The 27,363-nt window shown below is 41.9% G+C and overlaps 1 protein-coding gene across 1 annotated transcript in view; it reads right to left on the reverse strand.

Moving 5' to 3' along the window:
• The window catches only part of LOC139404665 (semaphorin-3aa-like), a 40,424-nt gene that overhangs the window by 1,389 nt on the left and 11,672 nt on the right, over window positions 1-27,363 (reverse strand). Inside the window, exons 2-4 of the mRNA XM_071147270.1 lie at window positions 15,337-15,497; window positions 10,885-10,947; window positions 1-28 (exon numbers count right to left, since the gene is read on the reverse strand). The exon at window positions 1-28 is cut by the window's left edge and continues 92 nt beyond it. Of these exons, the coding sequence (XP_071003371.1) occupies window positions 1-28; window positions 10,885-10,947; window positions 15,337-15,497 (252 nt within the window). The remainder of the gene's footprint in view (window positions 29-10,884; window positions 10,948-15,336; window positions 15,498-27,363) is intronic.

Raw genomic sequence — 27,363 nt, forward strand, 5'->3', positions numbered from 1 at the left:
GCACTCGGATGAAGTTGGAACACTCTTTCTGACAGGAGACGAGAGACAAACACCTCATCAACATCTCATCAACTTGGGCTCCCGAGTGGCACAGCGGTCTAAGGCACTGCATCTCGGTGCTAGAGGTGTCACTACTGACCCTGGTTTGAATCCAGTCTGTATCACAACTGGCCGTGGGAGTCTCATAGGGACTCTAACCTGGCCAAACCCTGGGTTAGTAAATAAGAATTTGTTCTTAACTGACTTGCCTAGTTAAATAAAGGTTAAATTAAAAAAATTCAAAAACATCTGATCAGTTTCAAACTCTCAAACAAACAACACTCACATGTTAAAGCTGGAATCCTTAATAATGTAACAGCCATGTCTGTTTGGGATATTACAACAACAAAGAAGTTACTGGAAACAGAAGAGCACAGTATGTACTGCTATTTGTTTTTCCATGCTGCATGACGCTCCTCAGCTCGACAAAAACAACAACGGTGGTGGTGGGTCCAGTGGCGCTGTTTCCCCGTACTGCGGAGTTCATCTTTAAGTGTCCACATAGCATCTAGCATGTATTGTATCTGTGTAATTATATACAGCTACAACTAAGCAAATTAAGCAACGATTCAGTTAATATGCTAGTAACTACTTGGAACTAAAGAAGGTTTGTCCAGTTTTGCTGATTGCAGTTCAATCGTTATTTTAAGTACCATATCTGCAGTTATCTTGATCAGCTGAGCAACCACATTCTCCCTACCAAAGTAGCTCTAGAATACAGAGGTAACTACAGGACATAGTGAGGACAATATGTTTGCGCGCTCCAGCTGTCTTAAAGTGCTGTAGGTGCAACCTAAAACAACTTCAGATTTGATCACTCCAGGCATAAATAAGACTTGGTGGTTGGCGCTACTGGAAAGCTCCTGCAATCTGAAGTAGGAGTTTCCAGTTCCCGTTGCTGTGGTAAATTGCTTGTGAAATGAAGTGGCGTTCAGTTTTGCTGAAGGAAATGCCACCTGTGAGCTAAATCAGGCGATGACTGTGTCCTACATGCTCCCCGTTCCCTCTACAGTACACTCTGTTTGACCAGGGCCCATAGGTAGACCCAGAGGTCATATGGTGCCATTTGGGATGCATCCCATGTTCACATCAGATCTCTAATGACCCGTCCGTCCGTGTGTGTTTCCATGTGTGTCCCTGTCCGTGTGTGTGTGTGTGTGTGTGTGTGTGTGTGTGTGTGTGTGTGTGTGTGTGTGTGTGTGTGTGTGTGTGTGTGTGTGTGTGTGTGTGTGTGTCTGTCCGTCCACCTGTCCATCCGTAGGCGTTTGTGTGTGTGTCCGTCCGTTCGTCCGTCAGTATGTGTGTATTCACGTCAGATCTGTAGTGATCCATCTGGTTGAATTTACTGAAAGTATTTGGACTCCCAGCCTCAGCACATGTGGATAGTCCCAGTGCTGGGAGACTGTTTATGCTAACCCTAATGAATGGGATTAGTTCATGTTCTAGCCCTCTGGTAAGCCTTCTACAGGGTTCAGTAGGGTACACACATGCTAAAAAGATGAAGGCACGATTCATTGATGAGGAATACACACCTTTAGTTGACTGACACACACACACACACACACACACACACACAGACACACACAGACACAAAGCTCATTCCAGGTTAATACACACACACACGCATCTCTTTCCCGGGTCATTAAGAAAATAAATACGGACCTTCTGTGTCAATAAAAATCCTAAACCTGAGGTTTATGTTCCGTCTGCACGGAGCCACCTCTAGTCTCAGGGATGCTAACTGCTCAGGCTTCCCTGTCCCTCACAGCAATGAGACATTAAATGTATTTCCTTGTCTAGCTAATAAGTAAGCCAGGACAGTGGAAGGATCAACAAATATTTGTTTAAAGGCTGATAGTTCAACAGATGAGAGAAAATAGAAAATTAACCATTCACGGAGCATATCACTCAAAAGTTACACCAACGTAGTGTGGAACCTGTTTCCACCATAAGGTCGTCCTCTGTCAAAATGAAACGCCAGATCTGGAATAACTAGCCATGTTGTGTAAAGGCTGATAAAAGTCATTGATATCTAACTGGACAGGTTTGAAGGATATCAACCTTGAGTTAAACTTTACTGTCAACCCAGGATATTATCACTAACCCATAGTCACAACAACAGGTCATGCCAGGATATTATCACTAACCCATAGTCACAACAACAGGTCACCCCAGGATATTATCACTAACCCATAGTCACAACATCAGGTCACCCCAGGATATTATCACTAACCCATAGTCACAACAACAGGTCACCCCAGAGAGAGGATATTATCACTAACCCATAGTCACAACAACAGGTCACGCCAGGATATTATCACTAACCCATAGTCACAACAACAGGTCAACCCAGGATATTATCAGTAACCCATAGTCACAACAACAGGTCAACCCAGGATATTATCACTAACCCATAGTCACAACAACAGGTCAACCCAGGATATTATCACTAACCCATAGTCACAACAACAGGTCAACCCAGGATATTATCACTAACCCATAGTCACAACAACAGGTCAACCCAGGATATTATCAGTAACCCATAGTCACAACAACAGGTCACCCCAGGATATTATCACTAACCCATAGTCACAACAACAGGTCAACCCAGGATATTATCACTAACCCATAGTCACAACAACAGGTCAACCCAGGATATTATCAGTAACCCATAGTCACAACAACAGGTCACCCCAGGATATTATCACTAACCCATAGTCACAACAACAGGTCAACCCAGGATATTATCACTAACCCATAGTCACAACAACAGGTCAACCCAGGATATTATCACTAACCCATAGTCACAACAACAGGTCACCCCAGGATATTATCACTAACCCATAGTCACAACAACAGGTCAACCCAGGATATTATCACTAACCCATAGTCACAACAACAGGTCACCCCAGGATATTATCACTAACCCATAGTCACAACAACAGGTCAACCCAGGATATTATCACTAACCCATAGTCACAACAACAGGTCACCCCAGGATATTATCACTAACCCATAGTCACAACAACAGGTCAACCCAGGATATTATCACTAACCCATAGTCACAACAACAGGTCACCCCAGGATATTATCACTAACCCATAGTCACAACAACAGGTCAACCCAGGATATTATCACTAACCCATAGTCACAACAACAGGTCAAACCAGGATAATATCACTTACCCATAGTCACAACAACAGGTCAACCCAGGATATTATCACTAACCCATAGTCACAACAACAGGTCACCCCAGGATATTATCACTAACCCATAGTCACAACAACAGGTCACCCCAGGATATTATCACTAACCCATAGTCACAACAACAGGTCAACCCAGGATATTATCAGTAACCCATAGTCACAACAACAGGTCAACCCAGGATATTATCACTAACCCATAGTCACAACAACAGGTCACCCCAGGATATTATCACTAACCCATAGTCACAACAACAGGTCAACCCAGGATATTATCAGTAACCCATAGTCACAACAACAGGTCACCCCAGGATATTATCAGTAACCCATAGTCACAACAACAGGTCAACCCAGGATATTATCAGTAACCCATAGTCACAACAACAGGTCAAACCAGGATAATATCACTTACCCATAGTCACAACAACAGGTCAACCCAGGATATTATCACTAACCCATAGTCACAACAACAGGTCACCCCAGGATATTATCACTAACCCATAGTCACAACAACAGGTCACCCCAGGATATTATCACTAACCCATAGTCACAACAACAGGTCAACCCAGGATATTATCAGTAACCCATAGTCACAACAACAGGTCAACCCAGGATATTATCACTAACCCATAGTCACAACAACAGGTCACCCAGGATATTATCAGTAACCCATAGTCACAACAACAGGTCAACCCAGGATATTATCACTAACCCATAGTCACAACAACAGGTCAACCCAGGATATTATCACTAACCCATAGTCACAACAACAGGTCAACCCAGGATATTATCAGTAACCCATAGTCACAACAACAGGTCACCCCAGGATATTATCACTAACCCATAGTCCCAACAACAGGTCAACCCAGGATATTATCACTAACCCATAGTCACAACAACAGGTCAACCCAGGATATTATCAGTAACCATTGTCACAACAACAGGTCACCCCAGGATATTATCAGTAACCCATAGTCACAACAACAGGTCACCCCAGGATATGATCACTAACCCATAGTCACAACAACAGGTCACCCCAGGATATTATCACTAACCCATAGTCACAACAACAGGTCAACCCAGGATATTATCACTAACCCATAGTCACAACAACAGTTCCAGTGTCCCTGTCTGTGTTCAACCAGCGTTCAAGTATTTCTGTGGTTAGACCAAACCAAGAACCTCTAAACCCAGATATGCTCCACAACCTTATATGGTACACAACCATGACCGTTACAAGGGTTACTTGTGTGAACAACAGGGAACAGGGAAGAAGCAATGTCTTCCTCCATCATTCTCACATCGCTATTATATACATTGTAAACTGTCTCATTAATCATCTTACTGACAGAGATGTTTAGATTTTCTCATGGTCATTAGACTAATTTCCAGCCAGGCAGTTTGTGTCTCTGTGTGTGTGTGTGTGTGTGTGTGTGTGTGTGTGTGTGTGTGTGTGTGTGTGTGTGTGTGTGTGTGTGTGTGTGTGTGTGTGTGTGTGTGTGTGTGTGTGTAATATTGAGTGCATGTTGTGTGTGTGCCACTGACAGACATTTACTCAGCCTAGTCAGAAATGCTACTCTGCAATTTTCAGGGTGAAAAATGAATTCTCTACACACAAACTGTGTCGTTACCTGAATACCACTGAATCCTCTGGGGAGAGAAGGGTCATTATTGGGAATAACTGATTACTTTCCCTTGAAAGGAGGGGGAATTAGTAGGCAGCTTTGTTTAAGGTAGATGGTTGATTGTGTTTTGAGAGCACACAGTGAACCTAACATGCAACAGTTTGCAGATACAACTATAACTTCTGAACTAAATGAGAATCATTACTCACTCTGCACTGTGTTGAACCGTTCAACATTTTCTGCATCACTTGTCTGTTAGGGCTGGGAATTGCCAAGGACCTCACAATATGATATTATCACAATATTTAGGTGCTGAAATTATATGTAGTGTGATTCTATATATAGTGTCATTCTATATGTAGTGTAATTCTATATGTAGTGTCATTCTATATGTAGTGTCATTCTATATGTATAGTGATTATATACAGTGCCTTGCGAAAGTATTCGGCACCCTTGAACTTTGCGACCTTTTGCCACATTTCAGGCTTCAAACATAAAGATATAAAACTGTATTTTTTTGTGAAGAATCAACAACAAGTGGGACACAATCATGAAGTGGAACGACATTTATTGGACATTTCAAACTTTTTTAACAAATCAAAAACTGAAAAATTGGGCGTGCAAAATTATTCAGCTCCCTTAAGTTAATACTTTGTAGCGCCACCTTTTGCTGCGATTACAGCTGTAAGTCGCTTGGGGTATGTCTCTATCAGTTTTGCACATCGAGAGACTGACATTTTTTCCCATTCCTCCTTGCAAAACAGCTCGAGCTCAGTGAGGTTGGATGGATAGCATTTGTGAACAGCAGTTTTCAGTTCTTTCCACAGATTCTCGATTGGATTCAGGTCTGGACTTTGACTTGGCCATTCTAACACCTGGATATGTTTATTTTTGAACCATTCCATTGTAGATTTTGCTTTATGTTTTGGATCATTGTCTTGTTGGAAGACAAATCTCCGTCCCAGTCTCAGATCTTTTGCAGACTCCATCAGGTTTTCTTCCAGAATGGTCCTGTATTTGGCTCCATCCATCTTCCCATCAATTTTAACCATCTTCCCTGTCCCTGCTGAAGAAAAGCAGGCCCAAACCATGATGCTGCCACCACCATGTTTGACAGTGGGGATGGTGTGTTCAGCTGTGTTGCTTTTACGCCAAACATAACGTTTTGCATTGTTGCCAAAAAGTTCAATTTTGGTTTCATCTGACCAGAGCACCTTCTTCCACATGTTTGGTGTGTCTCCCAGGTGGCTTGTGGCAAACTTTAAACAACACTTTTTATGGATATCTTTAAGAAATGGCTTTCTTCTTGCCACTCTTCCATAAAGGCCAGATTTGTGCAATATACGACTGATTGTTGTCCTATGGACAGAGTCTCCCACCTCAGCTGTAGATCTCTGCAGTTCATCCAGAGTGATCATGGGCCTCTTGGCTGCATCTCTGATCAGTCTTCTCCTTGTATGAGCTGAAAGTTTAGAGGGACGGCCAGGTCTTGGTAGATTTGCAGTGGTCTGATACTCCTTCCATTTCAATATTATCGCTTGCACAGTGCTCCTTGGGATGTTTAAAGCTTGGGAAATCTTTTTGTATCCAAATCCGGCTTTAGACTTCTTCACAACAGTATCTCGGACCTGCCTGGTGTGTTCCTTGTTCTTCATGATGCTCTCTGCGCTTTTAACGGGCCTCTGAGACTATCACAGTGCAGGTGCATTTATACGGAGACGTGATTACACACAGGTGGATTGTATTTATCATCATTAGTCATTTAGGTCAACATTGGATCATTCAGAGATCCTCACTGAACTTCTGGAGAGAGTTTGCTGCACTGAAAGTAAAGTGGCTGAATAATTTTGCACGCCCAATTTTTCCGTTTTGATTTGTTAAAAAAGTTTGAAATATCCAATAAATGTCATTCCACTTCATGATTGTGTCCCACTTGTTGTTGATTCTTCACAAAAAAATACAGTTTTATATCTTTATGTTTGAAGCCTGAAATGTGGCAAAAGGTCGCAAAGTTCAAGGGGGCCGAATACTTTCGCAAGGCACTGTATGTATAGTGAATCTATATGTAGTGTGATTCTATATTTATTGTGATTCTATATGTATAGTGAATCTATATGTAGTGTGATTCTATATTTATTGTGATTCTATATGTATTGTGATTCTATATGTATAGTGAATCTATATGTAGTGTGATTCTATATATATTGTGATTCTATATGTATAGTGAATCTATATGTAGTGTCATTCTATATGTAGTGTCATTCTATATGTATTGTGATTCTATATGTATAGTTATTCTATATGTATAGTGAATCTATATGTAGTGTCATTCTGTATGTAGTGTCATTCTATATTTATTGTGATTCTATATGTATAGTGATTCTATATGTATAGTGAACCTATATATAGTGTGATTCTATATGTATAGTGATTCTATATGTATAGTGAACCTATATATAGTGTGATTCTATATGTATTGTCATTCTATATGTAGTGTCATTCTATATGTAGTGTCATTCTATATTTATTGTGATTCTATATGTATTGTGATTCTATATATATTCTGATTCTATATGTATTGTGATTCTATATGTAGTGTGATTATATATGTAGTGTGATTCTTAATGTATAGTGATTATATATGTATAGTGAATCTATATGTAGTGTGATTCTATATGTAGTGTCATTCTATATGTATTGTGATTCTATATGTATAGTGATTCTATATATATTGTGATTCTATATGTAGTGTGATTATATATGTAGTGTCATTCTATATGTAGTGTGATTCTATATATAGTGTGATTCTATATGTAGTGTGATTATATATGTAGTGTGATTCTAAATGTAGTGTGATTATATATGTAGTGTCATTCGAAATGTATTGTGATTCTATATGTATTGTGATTCTAAATGTATTGTGATTCTATATGTATAGTGAATCTATATGTAGTGTGATTATATATGTAGTGTGATTATATATGTAGTGTGATTCTAAATGTATTGTGATTCTATATGTAGTGTGATTCTATATGTAGTGTGATTCTATATGTATAGTGAATCTATATGTAGTGTGATTATATATGTAGTGTGATTATATATGTAGTGTGATTCTAAATGTATTGCGATTCGATACTTTGATTTGAACATTTTGCCTTCAGAAAGTATTTATACCCCTTGACTTATTCCACATTTTAATGTGTAATAGCCTGAATTCCAAATGGATTAAATTGACACAATACCACATAATGAACCCCAAGTTAAAAAAAATGTTTTTTTTGCAAATGTATTGAAAATAAAATTAAGAAATATCTAATTTACATAAGTATTCACACCCCTGAGTCAATACTTTGTACAAGCACCTTTAGCATTGATTACAGCTGTGAATCTATCTTGGTAAGTCTCTAAGAGCTGTCTACTCCTGGATTGTGCAACATTTGCCCATTAACTTTTTCAAAATTCCTCAAGCTCTGTCAAACTGGTTGTTGATCATTGCTAGACAACCATGTTCAGGTCTTGCCATAGATTTTCAAGTAGATTTAAGTCAAAACTGTATCTCAACCACTCAGGAACATTTGGCCTTGTGTGTTAGGTTATTGTCCTGCTGAAAGGTGAATTCATCTCCCAGACAGAACCAAGTTTTCTTCTAGGATTTTACCTGTGCTTAGCTGCATTCCACTTACAAAAAGTGAATTGCTTTACTTTAGTGCCTTGTTGCAAACAGGATGCATGTTTTGGAATATTTTTATTCTGTACAGGCTGCCTTCTTTTCACTCTGTCAATTAGCTTAGTATTGTGGAGTAACTACAATGTTATTGATCCATCCTCAGTTTTCTCCTATTAAACTCGAACTGTTTTAAAGTCACCCTTGGCCTCATGATGAAATCTCTGAGCAATTTCCTCCTCTCTGGCAACTGAGTTCAAATATCAATATAATATCGTCCAACAATAATATAACGATATGTAACTGTATCAATCCCCCATCGCTATAATCAACTCTCTCAGATCTCCACGAGTCCACGTGGGCTATGGGATTGGGCAATAATCCATAACCGAATCAAATGAGTCACGTTCCTGACTGAATCATACCCAACCTACTGAGTCATCTTGTACAAAGCCCAGTGAATCACCAGTAAGACATTTGGGCAGAGAGTGCTGTACTGTTGCATTTGTTCCAGGGCTCTAAATTGAGTGGAGAAATTCACCACTTAGGAGCTAGGAATGCTTTTGTAATGTCCTAATCAAGCATTCGTGCCCACAAAAACGCAACTTTCATTGCCTCATTTTCTAGAGTAAACATTTTTACAGCATGCAAATGCCTCATCAATGTGTGTGTGTGAATGCGCGCATGCATCTGTGTGTGTGTGTGTTATAGAGTACACGTGTGTGTATCTGGTCATGTGTACAGCAGGAATGTCTGTATGTATCTGTGTTAGGGCAGTGCTATGTTTATAACCCAAAAACCTGCCACAGACTATGACCCAAGTGGAACCTCTGTGATTTATGGACTGAACTACGTAATCCCACATAATCCTAGAGCCCCCTCCCCTCCACTGCATGTGCACTCAGCCATGAAATTAGAAGCAGATACAACACGAGGGTTGTGTGTAAACCCCACATGAGATAACACACACAATCTGATACATACAACACACACTCTCTCTCTTTCTCTCTCTCTCTCTCTCTCTCTCGCTCTCTCTCTCTCTCTCTCTCTCTCTCTGCGATAACGCACACAATCAGATGGCACACCCACACACACTCACTTCATCTCTCTCTCAAACACACACATAGACACACACACTGAGTTCAGCTGTGCATGCAGAACATTGGTAGATAAATAAACAGAGTGATGTGATGTACTGCGTTCTTGCCGGCGTGCCAACAGAACCAACAAACACACACAGCGGGGAAGGAACGCTTCCAGGGGACCACAAGGTCATGGAAACTACTAGCAACGACAGCTATGCTAGTTTGGATCAATGTTGCTATAATGTCGCTTCCACATCATTTCCACAACAAACATCTTCTAAATGTTTCCATCTGACGACACGACGTGGAAAAATATTATTATTAATGTTGCAGGTCATTAATGGTTATTATTTATTAATGTTAGGTTATTATAGGTTATTAATGTTGCAGGTAACACACTAACAACATGTCAGACGAGCTAGTTACATGGGTTCCTAATGGTAACACACAAACAGCATGTCAGACATGCTAGTTACATGGGTTCCTAATGGTAACACACTAACAACATGTCAGACATGCTAGTTACATGGGTTCCTAATGGTAACACACTAACAACATGTCAGACAAGCTAGTTACATGGGTTCCTAATGGTAACACACTAACAGCATGTCAGACATGCTAGTTACGTAGGTTGCTAATGGTAACACACTAACAACATGTCAGACATGCTAGTTACATGGGTTCCTAATGGTAACACACTAACACCATGTCAGACATGCTAGTTACATGGGTTCCTAATGGTAACACACTAACAGCATGTCAGACATGCTAGTTACGTAGGTTCCTAATGGTAACACACTAACAACATGTCAGACAAGCTAGTTACGTAGGTTCCTAATGGTAACACACTAACAACATGTCAGACAAGCTAGTTACATGGGTTCCTAATGGTAACACACTAACAGCATGTCAGACATGCTAGACATGCTAGTTACGTGGGTTAATAATGGTAACACACTAACAGCATGTCAGACATGCTAGTTACGTAGGTTGCTAATGGTAACACGCTAACAGTATGTCAGACATGCTAGTTACGTAGGTTACTAATGGTAACACACTAACAGTATGTCAGACATGCTAGTTACGTAGGTTACTAATGATAACACGCTAACAGCATGTCAGACATGCTAGTTACATTCCCCTGCATAAGCTGTGTGCTGACAAGTTAAAGTATAGCCTGCAGGTAACATACACCACATGTATCCACCTATTGTGTCAGGCTACATAAGAGTGACATAAGTGGTTATAAGGTGACTCGCAGAACTTACCCCGAGGTCTTTCCCCGCCCACTTGCACTCGTCACGCTTTGAGGGTGTGGCTGGCCATGCGATCTATGGAGAGGAGGAGAGAGGGAGTGTTATCATACGGAACAGGAGAGAATGTCATTGAGAGAGATTATAAACAACAACATCATTGAGTTTCATCTCAATCTCTTCATTCGAAGATTCAATAATGGACACTCTTACTGACAGTTGTGGCTGCTTTGTGTGATGTATTGTTGTCTCTACCTTCTTGCCCTTTGTGCTGTTGACTATGCCCAATAATGTTTGTACCATGTTTTGTGCTGCTACCATGTTGTGTTGCTACCATGTTGTTGTCATGTTGTGTTGCTACCATGCTGTGTTGTCATGTGTTGCTGCCTTGTTATGTTGTTGTCTTAGGTCTCTCTTTATGTAGTGTTGTCTCTCTTGTTGTGATGTGTGTTTTGTCAGATATTTATGTATATTTATATGTATGTTTTGGTTTTAGTCCCAGGCCCCGTCCCCGCAGGCCTTTTTCCTTTCGGTAGGCCGTCATTGTAAATAAGAATTTGTTCTTAACTGACTTGCCTAGTTAAATAAAGATGAAATTCAAATAAAATCATTTAAAAGTGAGGGAGTGGTATACTAAGGAACAGAGGAGAGAATGTGTCATATGAACAGAGAAAGTGAGTCATCATGTAAAACAAGAGAGAAGGAGTGCACAATAATATTCTGGGGTCCATTCAGGCGGTAGTCTAACCAGGAATTGAACCCAGGTTCATGCAAATGATAGTCCAACACATTTGCCACTGCACCAAAGGGTCAGAATCTCTGGATGAGTATGCTAAGTGTTGCACGTAGCTTGCTACCTTGTTATGCTGGAGGGAAGTGAGTTTTGAACCATAAAGTAAGAGAGACAGATAGCTTTAAAGGGAATACAGTGTAAGTCACTACCAATTTACATTAGCTCCGAGCTAGCAACATGGGCCTGGTCTTATTCACTTGCTGGATCAAAATGAATTCCCCCCCCAAATCTGAAGGTGGAAGCTTAGCTTTACAGTACTGAAAGTTAAATAACCAGAGCACTCCTGAGGCCCTTTGGAGAATCATTTAAGACTTTCAATTAAAGATGGTTGTCCTTATGGTCTTACCATCTGTCACATTCGTGTGTGTGTGTTCTTCCAGTGTCCCCTGAATTATAAAAACAGATTGTGTGTGTGTGTCCTTCCAGTGTCCCCTGAATTATAAAAACAGATCGTGTGTGTGTCCTGCCAGTGTCCCCTGAATTATAAAAACAGATCGTGTGTGTGTCCCGCCAGTGTCCCCTGAATTATAAAAACAGATTGTGTGTGTGTCCTGCCAGTGTCCCCTGAATTATAAAAACAGATTGTGTGTGTGTGTCCTGCCAGTGTCCCCTGAATTATAAAAACAGATCGTGTGTGTGTCCCGCCGATGTCGCCTGAATTATAAAAACAGATTGTGTGTGTGTCCCGCCAGTGTCCCCTGAATTATAAAAACAGATCGTGTGTGTGTCCCGCCGGTGTCCCCTGAATTATAAAAACAGATCGTGTGTGTGTCCCGCCAGTGTCCCCTGAATTATAAAAACAGATCGTGTGTGTGTCCCGCCGGTGTCCCCTGAATTATAAAAACAGATCGTGTGTGTGTCCCGCCAGTGTCCCCTGAATTATAAAAACAGATTGTGTGTGTCCCGCCGGTGTCCCCTGAATTATAAAAACAGATCGTGTGTGTGTCCCGCCAGTGTCCCTTGAATTATAAAAACAGATCGTGTGTGTGTCCCACCAGTGTCCCCTGAATTAAAAAAACAGATTGTGTGTGTGTCCTTCCAGTGTCCCCTGAATTATAAAAACAGATTGTGTGTGTGTCCCGCCAGTGTCCCCTGAATTATAAAAACAGATTGTGTGTGTGTGTGTCCCGCCGGTGTCCCCTGAATTATAAAAACAGATTGTGTGTGTGTCCTGCCAGTGTCCCCTGAATTATAAAAACAGATTGTGTGTGTGTCCCACCGGTGTCCCCTGAATTATAAAAACAGATTGTGTGTTTGTGTCCCGCCGGTGTCCCCTGAATTATAAAAACAGATCGTGTGTGTGTCCCGCCAGTGTCCCCTGAATTATAAAAACAGATTGTGTGTGTCCCGCCGGTGTCCCCTGAATTATAAAAACAGATTGTGTGTGTGTCCCGCCAGTGTCCCCTGAATTATAAAAACAAATCGTGTGTGTGTCCCACCAGTGTCCCCTGAATTATAAAAACAGATTGTGTGTGTGTCCCGCCAGTGTCCCCTGAACTATAAAAACAGATTGTGTGTGTGTGTCGCCAGTGTCCCCTGAATTATAAAAACAGATTGTGTGTGTGTGTGTGTGTCCCGCCGGTGTCCCCTGAATTATAAAAACAGATTGTGTGTGTGTCCTGCCAGTGTCCCCTGAATTATAAAAACAGATTGTGTGTGTGTCCCACCGGTGTCCCCTGAATTATAAAAACAGATTGTGTGTTTGTGTCCCGCCGGTGTCCCCTGAATTATAAAAACAGATTGTGTGTGTTTGTGTCCTGCCAGTGTCCCCTGAATTATAAAAACAGATTGTGTGTGTTTGTGTCCTGCCAGTGTCCCCTGAATTATAAAAACAGATTGTGTGTGTTTGTGTCCTGCCAGTGTCCCCTGAATTATAAAAACAGATTGTGTGTGTTTGTGTCCTGCCAGTGTCCCCTGAATTATAAAAACAGATTGTGTGCTGGGGCCGGACTCATAATAAGAGCTGGAATAATCATCCACAGGCATATAAACTGAGGAGTACAACAAGTCATAGAAGTGCAGGTACCAGAATGCAGGTAGGTGCTAGAACATGTGTACCCACCCACCCACACATGGTATGCTCATGGCACTGGAAAAACACCACAAATAGCAGGTTAACAAACACAGACAGACTCACCATGCGGGCACACACACACACCCCCTCACACACACCACGTGGGCACACACACATCCTTCTATTCATAGCGTATCTCTCTTCAGGATCAGCTGAGCTGTTCTGTCAGACCAAGGGGACTTGCAGTACCAAGGGTAATTGCATTAGATTTGCAAAATCACCGCTTTTCCACTTATCTTTCTCTGCATTATCAAAGATCTGAATAGGGAAAACACATCCGCGCCAAGGGCCCCCAAAAAATTATGTAATTCTCTTATATTTAAATAGCCTCTGCAATGCATACAGTGTGTGTGTGTGTGTGTGTGTGTGTGTGTGTGTGTGTGTGTGTGTGTGTGTGTGTGTGTGTGTGTGTGTGTGTGTGTGTGTGTGTGTGTGTGTGTGTGTGTGTGTGTGTGTGTGTATTTCAGCACTTTAAGGGCCTTTGCAGTTTCTCCAGTGCCTCAGTGCTTCTTGTTCACATCAATCTCCGCGTCTGTGATAGCTGTCAGAATCAGATAAAAAGACTCTTAACTCTCCTGTAACCTGTTCCAGGTGGACTGATGGAATTATAAACAGGCCTGTCTAGAAAAAGAGACAGAGAGATGGAGAGAAAGGGATGGAGGGAGGAAATCACAGTAATGGACTCCAGAGAGATGGAGAGAAAGGGATGGAGGGAGGAAATCACAGTAATGGACTCCAGAGAGATGGAGAGAAAGGGATGGAGGGAGGAAATCACAGTAATGGACTCCAGAGAGATGGAGAGAGGAGCAGGAGTGGGTCTCGAATAACAAAGGGGTGCTGCTCAATCAAAGATGGTTTTTCATTTGAAAACACTATGTTCACTAGCCAATCAGCATCATACTCTGTGCTCACTAGTCAATGAGCATGACCTCTGCACTCAGAGATCCAAACTTCCAATTAGGATAGGTTTGGATATAACGTGAACCTAAATCCTGATCATGCCGTATAGCAGATCTAGTCAAATGGAATCCCGCCCGCCAACTGGTTTAATTACATTTATTCAATTATATTCCTGTCCCCCAACCATCTGCACAGAGGAGAATGATCCCAATGAAAAACATGTAAATACATAGTCTGCCATAAACAGCTGAGAAGTGCATTCTAATTACTCAAGCATCCTCACTTCCTGTTGCTAATTATTCATACGGATCATCATAGGGAAGTTCAGACAGCTTTCAGCTTTTCAGTATTTATGGGAAATGCGGTCCAAGTCTTCTTCTCTCAGAGTTTGATTTGGCAGTGAGGTCCCTTACATAGCTCCATAGATTTGCTATTATGTGTTTTCATTGGCAGTTACTAAATGGACGGCTTGCCTATACACTGGACCTCCTGTCTGAATCAATATCCACTCTTTAAAAGAGGGTTTATTTTATTTCATGCATATGTGCCTTTTACTGGAAGGATTGAGAATAAGCGGTCCATTGTATGTCTCTACTGATGCAAGACCCATAGAGAAAATGTTGGTTTTGTGTGGTCGTGTGGTCATTGTGTTATCTTCATAATGTTGACCTTGTGTGCGGTCAAAGAGTAGGACTCTTACCTGTTTGTGCTCTCTGTTGAGATTGACCAAGTCGAAGGAGAAGACGTGGTCCTCGGCACCCACCAACAGTCTTCCTCTCTCCTCGTCCAATAGGAAGGTGTCGTAGCCGGAGCTGTTGGTGAGGCCGTTGAAAGTGATGAGGTTACTGGATTCTACCATCTCTGAAACACACACAGAGGACAGAACATGGGTGAGTCTAAAGCAGGTAGACAAACAGATGGATGGAAGAGGAAGAAAGGTGGACAGATGGATGAATGGGTGGGTGGGTAGACAGACAGACTAGAGTTAAACAGTTCCAGTAATTTTCCCCAAATTCCCTGCTTTTCCAGAAATCGTGGTTGAAGGATTCTTGGATTTCCAGCTAATTCTTGCGTAATTCCAGGAACCTCCCAACCAAGGATTTCTGGGAAATACAGAGTGTTTTGGGAAAGGTACAGGAATTAAACAACCCTAGAATAGACAGACAAAAATATCTAAAGAGCTTCAATTTAGATACGCTGCATGTCGATAGTCAATGTTACGGTTATAACCAACAGCAAATGAATTGAGGCACAACAGAGTGTTGTATGACTGTGTTTCTGGTAAAGTGACATAGACAGATGAAGAATTTAAGTTCTGGGAGTTCAGATTTCTCAAGCTAGACACTTCTAAAAAGGTTCACCAAAAACTGCCCTTTGGGATGTCACACAGATCTGGTCAGGCATGACGTAAGGCCTCTAAGGTGGACACTGCGTGACCCAGTCTCAGCATGGCGCAAAAGCTGCCCAAGCATGTGATTGGCTGAATCTTTTATAGGCATTCGGGACAGGGCTGTGTGTGGTCAGTTAAGATGTGTAGTGCATTGTGTGCAGAGGCATGGCGATAAACAGCAGGTGGAGGCAGGAGAGTAAGTTCCTATAAACCTGTCAGGTCAACTAAACATCCCCCAACCTGAGACAAAACCTCTGAAACGTTTATCACCAAAGGCAACTTTTGGTGACACATGCAGTAGTAACAGCATGTTGAGACTGCTGAGATAAAGCCAAGGCAGCCTTCATCACACCAACGAAAATAACCAACTCAGAAGACAACAGTGTTGCTATGTTTTTGCCTCTGGTTCCTCAATACAAATCAGAATTGCTACTCAACCAAACAACCTGGTTGAAAATCGTTCCTCGAAAATCGAAAAGAATGATTAAGATAAGGGAGCATGATAATAAAATAATTGATGCGTCTCTAACAGTTTTTCGTGGGTCGGATTCTGCCCTTCTACGTATCTGCTTCCATTTAGACTACACTCCTTGTACCAGACACACCTGAACACACTGTAGACATACGGCCTGCACAGAAATTACAGGTACATTAAAAACCCATGTCTCAGCACCATGCATCACGCTAGCTCTTCCATCAGCGTCCCCACTGGCAGTCTGGACTGTGATCTCCTCTGAGCCCTGATTGACGGACGGCTAGAACATCGCCCTAAATCGCACACTATTAACCCTACATAGCGCACTACTGTTGACCAGGGCTCTATGGGTCCTAGTCATCAGTAGTGTACTATGTCGGGAATAGGATGCCACCTGGAACCTTAACCCCAGAGAAGCCATCTGCGCCCACTCTCCCGGGGTATTGTGGGTAAGATTGTGGACATCTGTGTGTATAGAGAGAAGAGGAAGAAGAGAGGGGGTGGGGGGTGTCAGTGATCCTCTCGTCTGTGTCAACATCGCTCTGTATCAAGTGTTCCATGGTATTCCCAATGGGATGAGGAGGGGAAGAGAGCGGGATGAGGGGGGACTGTGGATCACCCAATAAAGCAGCTCACAGCTCATCTAGGTCGACTAGGGCTGCTTCAAGGCTGAATGTGAGGCTTTTCAAGGTGTGTGCAGTGGTTGGTGTTACAGTACTGATATTGTGCTGTCTGTATCGCCTTTATGGCAACCTGTCTGTCTATGTGTGTGTGTGTTGTTCATAGGTACGTTATACAGGACTTGTGTGCAATTCTGTGTGCACGCTGCTGCCTATGTATGCATGTCCATCAGTCCTCTAACAGCTTCTCCAACAGTTAGAGCAGATGTAACCAGAGAAGAAATGTTAAGTAGACAAACAGAGACTGGCTGACTGATCCAGAGTCTGGAGGCATCGTCAGTGGCTGGCCCATTTCATCACAGGGCCAACAACCTATCAGATAACCCTTTACTCCTAATCAACCAATCAGCTATGACAGCCCCGGGACAGGAAACAAGTTATAGTGAGCACAAGGAAAAGTGCTTGAAGAGGTGGACTTCTATTACCTACAGTAAGTAAAAGGGAAAATGGAGAGAGTTGGTCAGAGAGGAAGGGAAGAGATGGAAGAAAATAAGTCACATATTGAACTGTGATGGTTTTTAAAGGGAGATGGTTTGTCACTGATAACCTGAATACAACTTCTGCTACAAAAACAAAAGGTGAGGAAGACAGGGTGAAAGAGGAGAATGGAAGAGGGAGACTTATGAGAGACCACAGGAGGTTGGTGGCACCTTAATTGGGGAGGACAGGCTTGTGGTAATGGCTGGAGCGGAATAAGTGGAATGATATCAAATACATCAAACACACGGTTCCCAGGTGTTTGATGCCATTCCATCCGTTCCGTTCCGGCCATTATTATGAGCCGTTCTCCCCTCAACAGCCTCCACTGTGAGAGACAGAGAACAGATAAAGAGAGCGAGACGGATGTACCAAGACAATGGACAGAGACAAAAATAGGAAGAGCAGTCGAGATCTGCTCATCTCAAAACAGAACAGAAAGGTATGCAGGTATGTTCTCTGCCATTTTGGCCCTGGATCTGACACTTCCCGCCCCTTTAAAAGCCCTCTAAAAGTGAGCGACTGTTGATCTCTGGAGCCAGGAATTTGCACGCTCTCTCCATAATGGCAGCCGTGGAGCTCCATCGCGAAAGGTTTCCCCCAGATGGGCCGGAGATTAAACACATGCCACATATTTCAACACGTCGTGCTCTCAGAGTAAGACAGGTTGGGATGGTAGGCTGAGCAAGGCTTTATCGTAGCTGAAGATCGCCAAGGCTGCAAGGCCGATGTGACTGGGGCGAGACACCTAAGAACCCAAGAGGTAAAGACGGACACGCTCGTTTGGAGACATGTTCACACACAGCACACACAGAGCACAACGGCCTTTCTCTCAAGCAAATGCAAGGGAGCAGATGTACAGTCACATACACACAGATATATACACACACACGCACACACACACACTCCTCTTCCCAGACTAAGTTGTAATCCAATCAGTGTTTCTGCAATGGCAGCATTAACCAGTAGAACACCCAGCCCACTCAGCAGTTTCTACCACACACACACACACACACACACTCTGCCCCACACCACTGCACTCCCACGTCTCTCAAACACACACACACACACACACACACACACACACACACACACACACACACACACACACACACACACACACACACACACACACACACACACACACACACACACACACACACTGTCCCACACCACTGCACTCCCACATCTCTCAAACACACATACACACATCCACCACACTCTCATTTGAACAAACACACACACGCACACCACATACACACACACTCCTTATAACGTCTTTCACTCAGACACGTGCGTAAACATATCCTTTCTCTGCTGCCCATCTCACACACTCACATATACAAACCTCCTGCTCTTCATACACATCCTTTGTTCCCCTGCTCTCCCTCCCACACAGAAGACAGGTAGGTGTGGCTGAATCTGGACCACAGACCTCTCTGTCTGTCTGTCTGTCTGTCTGCCTGTCTCTGTGTGTGTGTGTGTGTGTGTGTGTGTGTGTGTGTGTGTGTGTGTGTGTGTGTGTGTGTGTGTGTGTGTGTGTGTATACCTGTGCCTGCTCAGGCACACATCTCTCCATGTGTTCAAGCACTCTTTCTACGCGTGGACATTTGTTCGCATTAAGTACGTCCTCGAAACCGATAAACACTCCTGATTCATTCAAATAAATTATTTGCTCCCTATCGTACGTCACTATGGAAAATAACCAGGCTCTTGTTTTATTTTAAAAGCCTTTGGGGGAAAAAAACTAGCCAAATTGAATTCACAAGTGTGATTGTCAGGAGGAGTGCACTTCATCTTTCCATTCTCTAAACAGAGAGGCCTTTCAGCCGCCTACACCCTCTACACTCAGCACAATGGCAGAATAACGAAACATGAAAAGCGGCGAGACATTAAATTATGTTTATATATGTTTATCTGAATGACTCGAGCATTAAAGTAAGGCCCAACAGGAAAAAAGCACTTCACAAAAAACTTATGCAACACTAGGTTATAGGAATAATAGCAGCGTTTATTGGGGAGTGTTGGTTGTGGGAGAGAGGTATTCTGGGGAACAGAAGTAGAGACTACCTGTGTTTGAAATTGACTAATTTCCTCTTTCAACATTTCATTTTGTGTCTCTCTGCCAGATCTGTCGTTGGCACTAGTTACCACAGCCACAAAGTCAGAAGGCCCGCCTACTTGACCAATCAGATGAGGGAGTGTGTTGACCTGTAAACCGGCGGTTCAGGGGAAATGATCGATCAGATGAGGAATTGTGATGATGCGTATGCAGGGGAAGAGACAGACAAGATGCATGCTTTTATCTTGTGATCCATCAATGATTTGGTTTTTATTAGCTACAATAATAAAACCACCCGTTCTGAATGCAAAGTGGAAATCAGATGTCCTATTTAAACTCAGCTTGCAAGTTTATCTTTATGTTTGCACTTACTCACAGTTACTTGTCTTAACCCCAAATAGGTTTACTCCAATAGCTGCATTGTTTTCTAAATGGCATGTAGACAAACAAATTGACACATCTTGACTTTCTATTTTCTATTTCAAGTAATCCGCAAGTAAAAAGTGCAGTTTCACAGAAAGGTTCAAACACACAATTTATTTTTAAATTGGCTGATTTAAGCTGGAAAACTTCAGCCCTGTTACATTTATTAATTCAAAGTTGCAATATGCAGAAATCACTCCATTTCCTTGTTGCAAAATGTCTAATAGTTTGCCTAATTTCAGCTTGTGACTAAACAAGCAAGTATAGTGTAGAGAATCATTTTACCATCTAAACCGCTGTGAAATATATTTTCAATGACCAAACAATGTGTATTTTCTGGTGTTTGAAGCTGGTGCACAAAACCCAAAGTAAAAGATGCAAAAATGAAACTTAAGAACGGGAAGCATAGAAATAGGGACTTGCTTTCAAGAGAATGACAGATCTATAACTCACATTTCTATGTGAATTTGGACGGGATGCCCAAAAACTTACATACTGCAACTTTAACTTAACATAGACTTGCAGTCCACCATTTCACCATTTCCTACCAGTTTCCATCTCTGTACCAAGACATGGGCTTCAGGCTATGGAAGAAAGCAAAACAGGTCATAATAATAATTGATTGGACTTACAGCACATGGCACTTTTCTAGACACCCAAAGCTCTTTATAATATAAGGGGAAACTCTCCACCCTCACCCCACTTACATAGTATATGTGTATTTATCTTATTGGCCCATCCACTACTCTCTTCGAAAGACAAAAGTCACTTTGTTTTACATTTGAGTTTTTTGATCAGATATGTTGTTACATATATTGTACATTATTCATACAGTTTACATACAAGGTGCTTTTATAGACAGTATTAAATGATAGGAATACAGTTTGATATACACATTACAGGTCAAATGGTATGACAGACTCTTGTAATGAGTACCATGGGATCTTTAGCGACCACACAGTCAGGACACCCGTTTCAAGTCCCCTCTTCCTCCATTTTATTGAGGAACATTACATTGTTAGTTAGCACTTCAAAATTATTCAAATGAAATGAATGTTGTAAAAATATATAGAGTAAATGACAGTGATCCATCTGTGGACTTCTTATTCATTTCAGAAGCATATTTCTCTTGGGCTTTTGTTTGTCTGTCTTTCCGCTGGTGGCATCCATACGTCTTTGTGCCCACAACCTGAAATGGAAAACCATTGAATGGGAGACTTTTACTCTCCCAAATGAGTTGGGGTTTTTTTCCTGCCAAAGGCTGAGCATCTGTTGAAGGTCAAGAACATGATGTATTACTACTAGAATGAAAGGCAGCTCTATCAATCACAATAACTCTGTGCTTGGAATGGAATCCCTTAAGTTAGCTAGCTAGCTCATTTTAGATGAGTAGCAACAGTTAGCTACTAGTTTCTCAATGTTATAGAATTTTAGTGACGTTGCCAATTCCTGTTCCCGAATGTATTTAGTTATTTGATCCTCAAACTTGAACTCAATACGCCATTTTGAAAATGAGGTGTTTCCCGCGAAACGTAATGCGCATCATCACACTCCCTCTTCTGATTAGTCAGGTAGGCGGGCCTTTAGAGACGGCATACATGTCATCACACTCCCTCTTCTGATTAGTCAGGTAGGCGGGCCTTTAGAGACGGCATACATGTCATCACACTCCCTCTTCTGATTAGTCAGGTAGGCAGGCCTTTAGAAACGGCATACATGTCATCACACTCCCTCTTCTGATTAGTCAGGTAGGCGGGCCTTTAGAAACGGCATACATGTCATCATACTCCCTCTTCTGATTAGTCAGGTAGGCGGGCCTTTAGAGACAGCATACATGTCATCACACTCCCTCTTCTCATTAGTCAGGTAGGCGGGCCTTTAGAGACGGCATACATGTCATCACACTCCCTCTTCTGATTAGTCAGGTAGGCGGGCCTTTAGAGACGGCATACATGTCATCACACTCCCTCTTCTGATTAGTCAGGTAGGCGGGCCTTTAGAGACGGCATACATGTCATCACACTCCCTCTTCTGATTAGTCAGGTAGGCGGGCCTTTAGAGACGGCATACATGTCATCACACTCACTCATCTGATTAGTTGAGAAAGTGGGCTGTTTCCTGGATGGGGTTGACAGGAGGGGTGTATGTCGATGTGTGTGTGTGGTCTTGTTCTTCTATCCCTGTGGGGACCTGAAATCCCCAGAATTTCCCACAAGGCTAGTAAAACAAGGAAAAGCCTCCCTTGTGGAGAACCATTTTCCCCATGAGGAAAATGGCTATTTTAAGCTTAGGGGTCAGGTTTAAGTTTACAATTAGGGTTTGGGTTACAATTAGGGTTAGGGGTTAGGTTTAGGCATTAGGGTTAGGTTTAGGGGTTAAAGTTCTGGTTAAGTTTAAAGTTAGGGGTTAGGGAAAATAGGATTTTGAATGTGCATCAATTTTTGGTCCCCACGAGGATAGAAAAACTAGTGTGTGTGTGTGTGTGTGTGTGTGTGTGTGTGTGTGTGTGGGAGCTTTGGCTGTGTGTGGATGTTTGTGTGTGTGTGTGTGTGTGTGTGTGTGTGTGTGTGTGTGTGTGTGTGTGTGTGTGTGTGTGTGTGTGTGTGTGTGTGTGTGTGTGTGTGTGTGTGTGTGTGTGTGTGTGTGTGTGTGTGGGAGGTTGGAGTGTGAACATGTGTGTGTGCATGTCTGTGTGTGTTGCGTGCGGAGAGAGAGGAAGAGATTGAAGATAAATCTGAACAGATCTTGCAGATGATTTGGGAGCTACCTGTTTATCTTTCAAAGAACAATAGCAGACTTTGGAAAAGAAAAACGCCCTTCTCCCACCCAACACCAACAGTCTGGTTTGGCATCCATCTCTCTGTCTCTTTCTTTCTCTCACTCCATTCTCGGTGTGTGGCGCAGTGTGTTTTTTTCGGCGCTCTCACGGCAACCTCCGCTGCAGAGCAAGCACAGGTGGTGGACGCATTTCGATGGAAAGGTGGGGGAGGCTTTTAATGTTATCTTAATTAAGCCCTGGGATAGCCACAAGCCTTGATGCTTGGCTTCTCCTCTCCTTCCTCCTTTTTCGTCACTTCACCTCCCTCTTTCGCAGCTGCTGGTGTGTGTGGCAGGTTGCCGCAGTAACGGTTACTATAACAGAAACGTCCAAAACCGATGGATTAATCCGCCGACGATTGACAGACATTGAAAACGGCTGCAAGTGTAAACAGGAACTTGAAATACAGGTGTCTCGCCCTTAGTGACACTGACACACCATTTAAACACAGGAACTATTCGTGTCTAAACCCAAGGACTCTGTTGAGGGTTTAGACACTTCAAAGTGTTCCATTGGACAGAACATGTGGATGAATGTTTCATGCACATTCAGTTGGTTCTCCATTTCATGGACCTGGTTGGATTCTGAGGTCACTCTGTTGTACTTATAACTGTTGTGACACACTTTTTCTTTAAAACTCAACCAATCATTATAGCCTTGATTTCTCCATAGTGGTAGTTATTCCTTAGAGAATAACCATCCTTTATGATTTCTCCATAGTGGTAGTTATTCCTTAGAGAATAACCATCCTTTATGATTTCTCCATAGTGGTAGTTATTCCTTAGAGAATAACCATCCTTTATGATTTCTCCATAGTGGTAGCTATTCCTTAGAGAATAACCATCCTTTATGATTTCTCCATAGTGGTAGCTATTCATTACAGAGTAACCATCCTTTATGATTTCTCCATAGTGGTAGCTATTCCTTAGAGAGTAACCATCCTTTATGATTTCTCCATAGTGGTAGTTATTCCTTAGAGAGTAACCATCCTTTATGATTTCTCCATAGTGGTAGCTATTCCTTAGAGAATAACCATCCTTTATGATTTCTCCATAGTGGTAGCTATTCCTTAGAGAATAACCATCCTTTATGATTTCTCCATAGTGGTAGTTATTCCTTAGAGAGTAACCATCCTTTATGATTTCTCCATAGTGGTAGCTATTCCTTAGAGAATAACCATCCTTTATGATTTCTCCATAGTGGTAGCTATTCCTTAGAGAATAACCATCCTTTATGATTTCTCCATAGTGGTAGCTATTCATTACAGAGTAACCATCCTTTATGATTTCTCCATAGTGGTAGCTATTCCTTAGAGAATAACCATCCTTTATGATTTCTCCATAGTGGTAGCTATTCATTAGAGAGTAACCATCCTTTATGATTTCTCCATAGTGGTAGCTATTTCTTAGAGAGTAACCATCCTTTATGATTTCTCCATAGTGGTAGCTATTCCTTACAGAGTAACCATCCTTTATGATTTCTCCATAGTGGTAGCTATTCATTAGAGAGTAACCATCCTTTATGATTTCTCCATAGTGGTAGCTATTCATTAGAGAGTAACCATCCTTTATGATTTCTCCATAGTGGTAGCTATTCATTAGAGAGTAACCATCCTTTATGATTTCTCCATAGTGGTAGCTATTCATTACAGAGTAACCATCCTTTATGATTTCTCCATAGTGGTAGCTATTCCTTACAGAGTAACCATCCTTTATGATTTCTCCATAGTGGTAGCTATTCCTTAGAGAGTAACCATCCTTTATAATTTCTCCATAGTGGTAGCTATTCCTTACAGAGTAACCATTCTTTATGATTTCTCCATAGTGGTAGCTATTCATTACAGAGTAACCATCGTTTATGATTTCTCCATAGTGGTAGCTATTCCTTACAGAGTAACCATCCTTTATGATTTCTCCATAGTGGTAGCTATTCCTTAGAGAGTAACCATCCTTTATGATTTCTCCATAGTGGTAGCTATTCCTTACAGAGTAACCATCCTTTATGATTTCTCCATAGTGGTAGCTATTTCTTACAGAGTAACCATCCTTTATGATTTCTCCATAGTGGTAGCTATTCCTTACAGAGTAACCATCCTTTATGATTTCTCCATAGTGGTAGCGATTTCTTACAGAGTAACCATCCTTTATGATGCACATAAAGTGAATGTTCACATACACTTAGGTTGGATTCATTAAAACTTGTTTTTCAACCACTCCACAAATATCTTGTTAACAAACTATAGTTTTGGGAAGTCGGTTAAGACATCTACTTCGTGCATGACACACTTAATTGTTCCAACAATTGTTTACAGACAGATTATTTCACTTATAATTCTCTGTATCACAATTCTAGTGGGTCAGAAGTTTACATACACTGAGTTGACTGTACCTTTAAACAGCTTGGAAAATTCCAGAAAATTATGTCATGGCTTTCAAAGTTTCTGATAGGCTAATTGACATAATTTGAGTCAATTGGAGGTTTGCCTGTGGATGTATTTCAAGGTCTACCTTCAAACTCAGTGCCTCTTTGCTTGACATCATGGGAATATCAAAAGAATTCAGCCAAGACCTCAGAAAAAAAACCTCCACAAGTCTGGTTCATCCTTCAGAGCAATTTCCAAAATCTGAAGGTACCACGTTCATCTGTACAAACAATACTACGCAAGTATAAACACCATGGGACCACGCAGCCATCATACCACTCAGGAAGGAGACACGTTCTGTCTCCTAGGGATGAATGTACTTTGGTGTGAAAAGTGCAAATCAATCCCAGAACAACAGCAAAGGACCTTGTGAAGATGCTGGAGGAAACAGGTACACAATTATCTATATCCACAGTAAAAACGAGTCATATATTGACGGAACCTGAAAGGCCGCTCAGCAAGGAAGAAGCCACAACTCCAAAACCGCCATAAAAAAGCCAGACTACGGTTTGCAACTGCACATGGGAACAATGTCCTCTGTTCTGATGAAACAAAAATAGAACTGTTTGGCAATAATAACCATCGTTATCTTTGGAGGAAAAGGGGGAGGCTTGCAAGCCAATGAACACCATCCCAACCGTGAAGCACGGAGGTGGCAGCATCATGTTGTGGGGGTGCTTTGCTGCAGGAGAGACTGGTGCACTTCCCAAAATAGATGGCATCATGAGGTAGGAAAATTATGTGGATATATTGAAGCAACATCTCAAGACATCAGTCAGGAAGTTAAAGCTTGGTCACAAATTGGTCTTTCTAATGGACAATGACCCCAACCATACTTCAAAGTTGTGGCAAAATGGCTTAAGGACCACAAAGTAAAGGTATTGGAATGGCCATGACAAAGCCCTGACCTCAATCCTATAGAAAATCTGTGGGCAGAACTGAAAAAGTGTATGCAAGCAAGGAGGCCTACAAACCTGACTCAGTTACACCAGCTCTCTCAGGAGGAATGGGCCACAAATAACCAAACTTATTGTGGGAAGCTTGTGGAAGGCTACCCGAAAAGTATGACCCAAGTTAAACAATTTAAAGGCAATCCTACCAAATACTAATTGAGTGTATGTTAACTTCTGACCCACTGGGAATGTGATGATAGAAATAAAAGCTGAAATAAATAAATCATTCTCTCTACTATTATTCTGACATTTCACATTCTTAAAATAAAGTGATGATCCTAACTGACCTAAGACATTTACTAGGATGAAGTGTCAAGAATTGTGAAAAACTGAGTTTAAATGTACTTGGCAAAGGTGTATGTAAACTTCCGACTTCATCTGTATCTACAACTCATGCTTTACTTTCTAACACGATGTGCGTAGGTCAACTCAACCCACCATAGGATATGAATCAGCCACCCGAACAAGACATCCCCAACCACAAACTCTTTATATGAGTGGGCTAAGAATGGATAGAATTTCAGCTTACAGTGATACTCATCTTTCTTGGGCGAAATAATATATTTCTGAGTAACCACATTACATTCCTGTTTTTCTTTGAGCTGTAGTGGCAGGGAGGGAGGGAGGGAGGGAGGGAGGGAGGGAGGGAGGGAGGGAGGGAGGGAGGGAGGGAAAGAAAGAAAAAGAAAGAGAAAGAAAGAGGGAGGGATAGAAAGAGAGAGAGAGAAATAGAGATAAATATATAGAGAGAAATAGAGAGAGAGAAACTGAGAGGGGGAGAGAGAGAGAGAGAGAGAGAAATAGAGACATAGAGTGAGAGAAAGTGAGAGGGGGAGAGAGAGAGAGAGAGAGAGAGAGAGAGAGAGAGATAAACTGAGAGGGGGGAGAGAGAGAGAGAGAGAGAGAGAGAAATAGAGGCATAGAGTGAGAGAAAGTGAGAGAAAGTGAGAGGGGGAGAGAGAGAGAGAGAGAGAGAGAGAGAGAGAGAGAGAGAGAGAGAGAGAGATAGAGAGAGAGAAATAGAGAA

This window comes from Oncorhynchus clarkii, unplaced genomic scaffold (genome assembly GCF_045791955.1).
Source record: "Oncorhynchus clarkii lewisi isolate Uvic-CL-2024 unplaced genomic scaffold, UVic_Ocla_1.0 unplaced_contig_2416_pilon_pilon, whole genome shotgun sequence".
Lineage (NCBI taxonomy): Eukaryota > Metazoa > Chordata > Actinopteri > Salmoniformes > Salmonidae > Oncorhynchus > Oncorhynchus clarkii.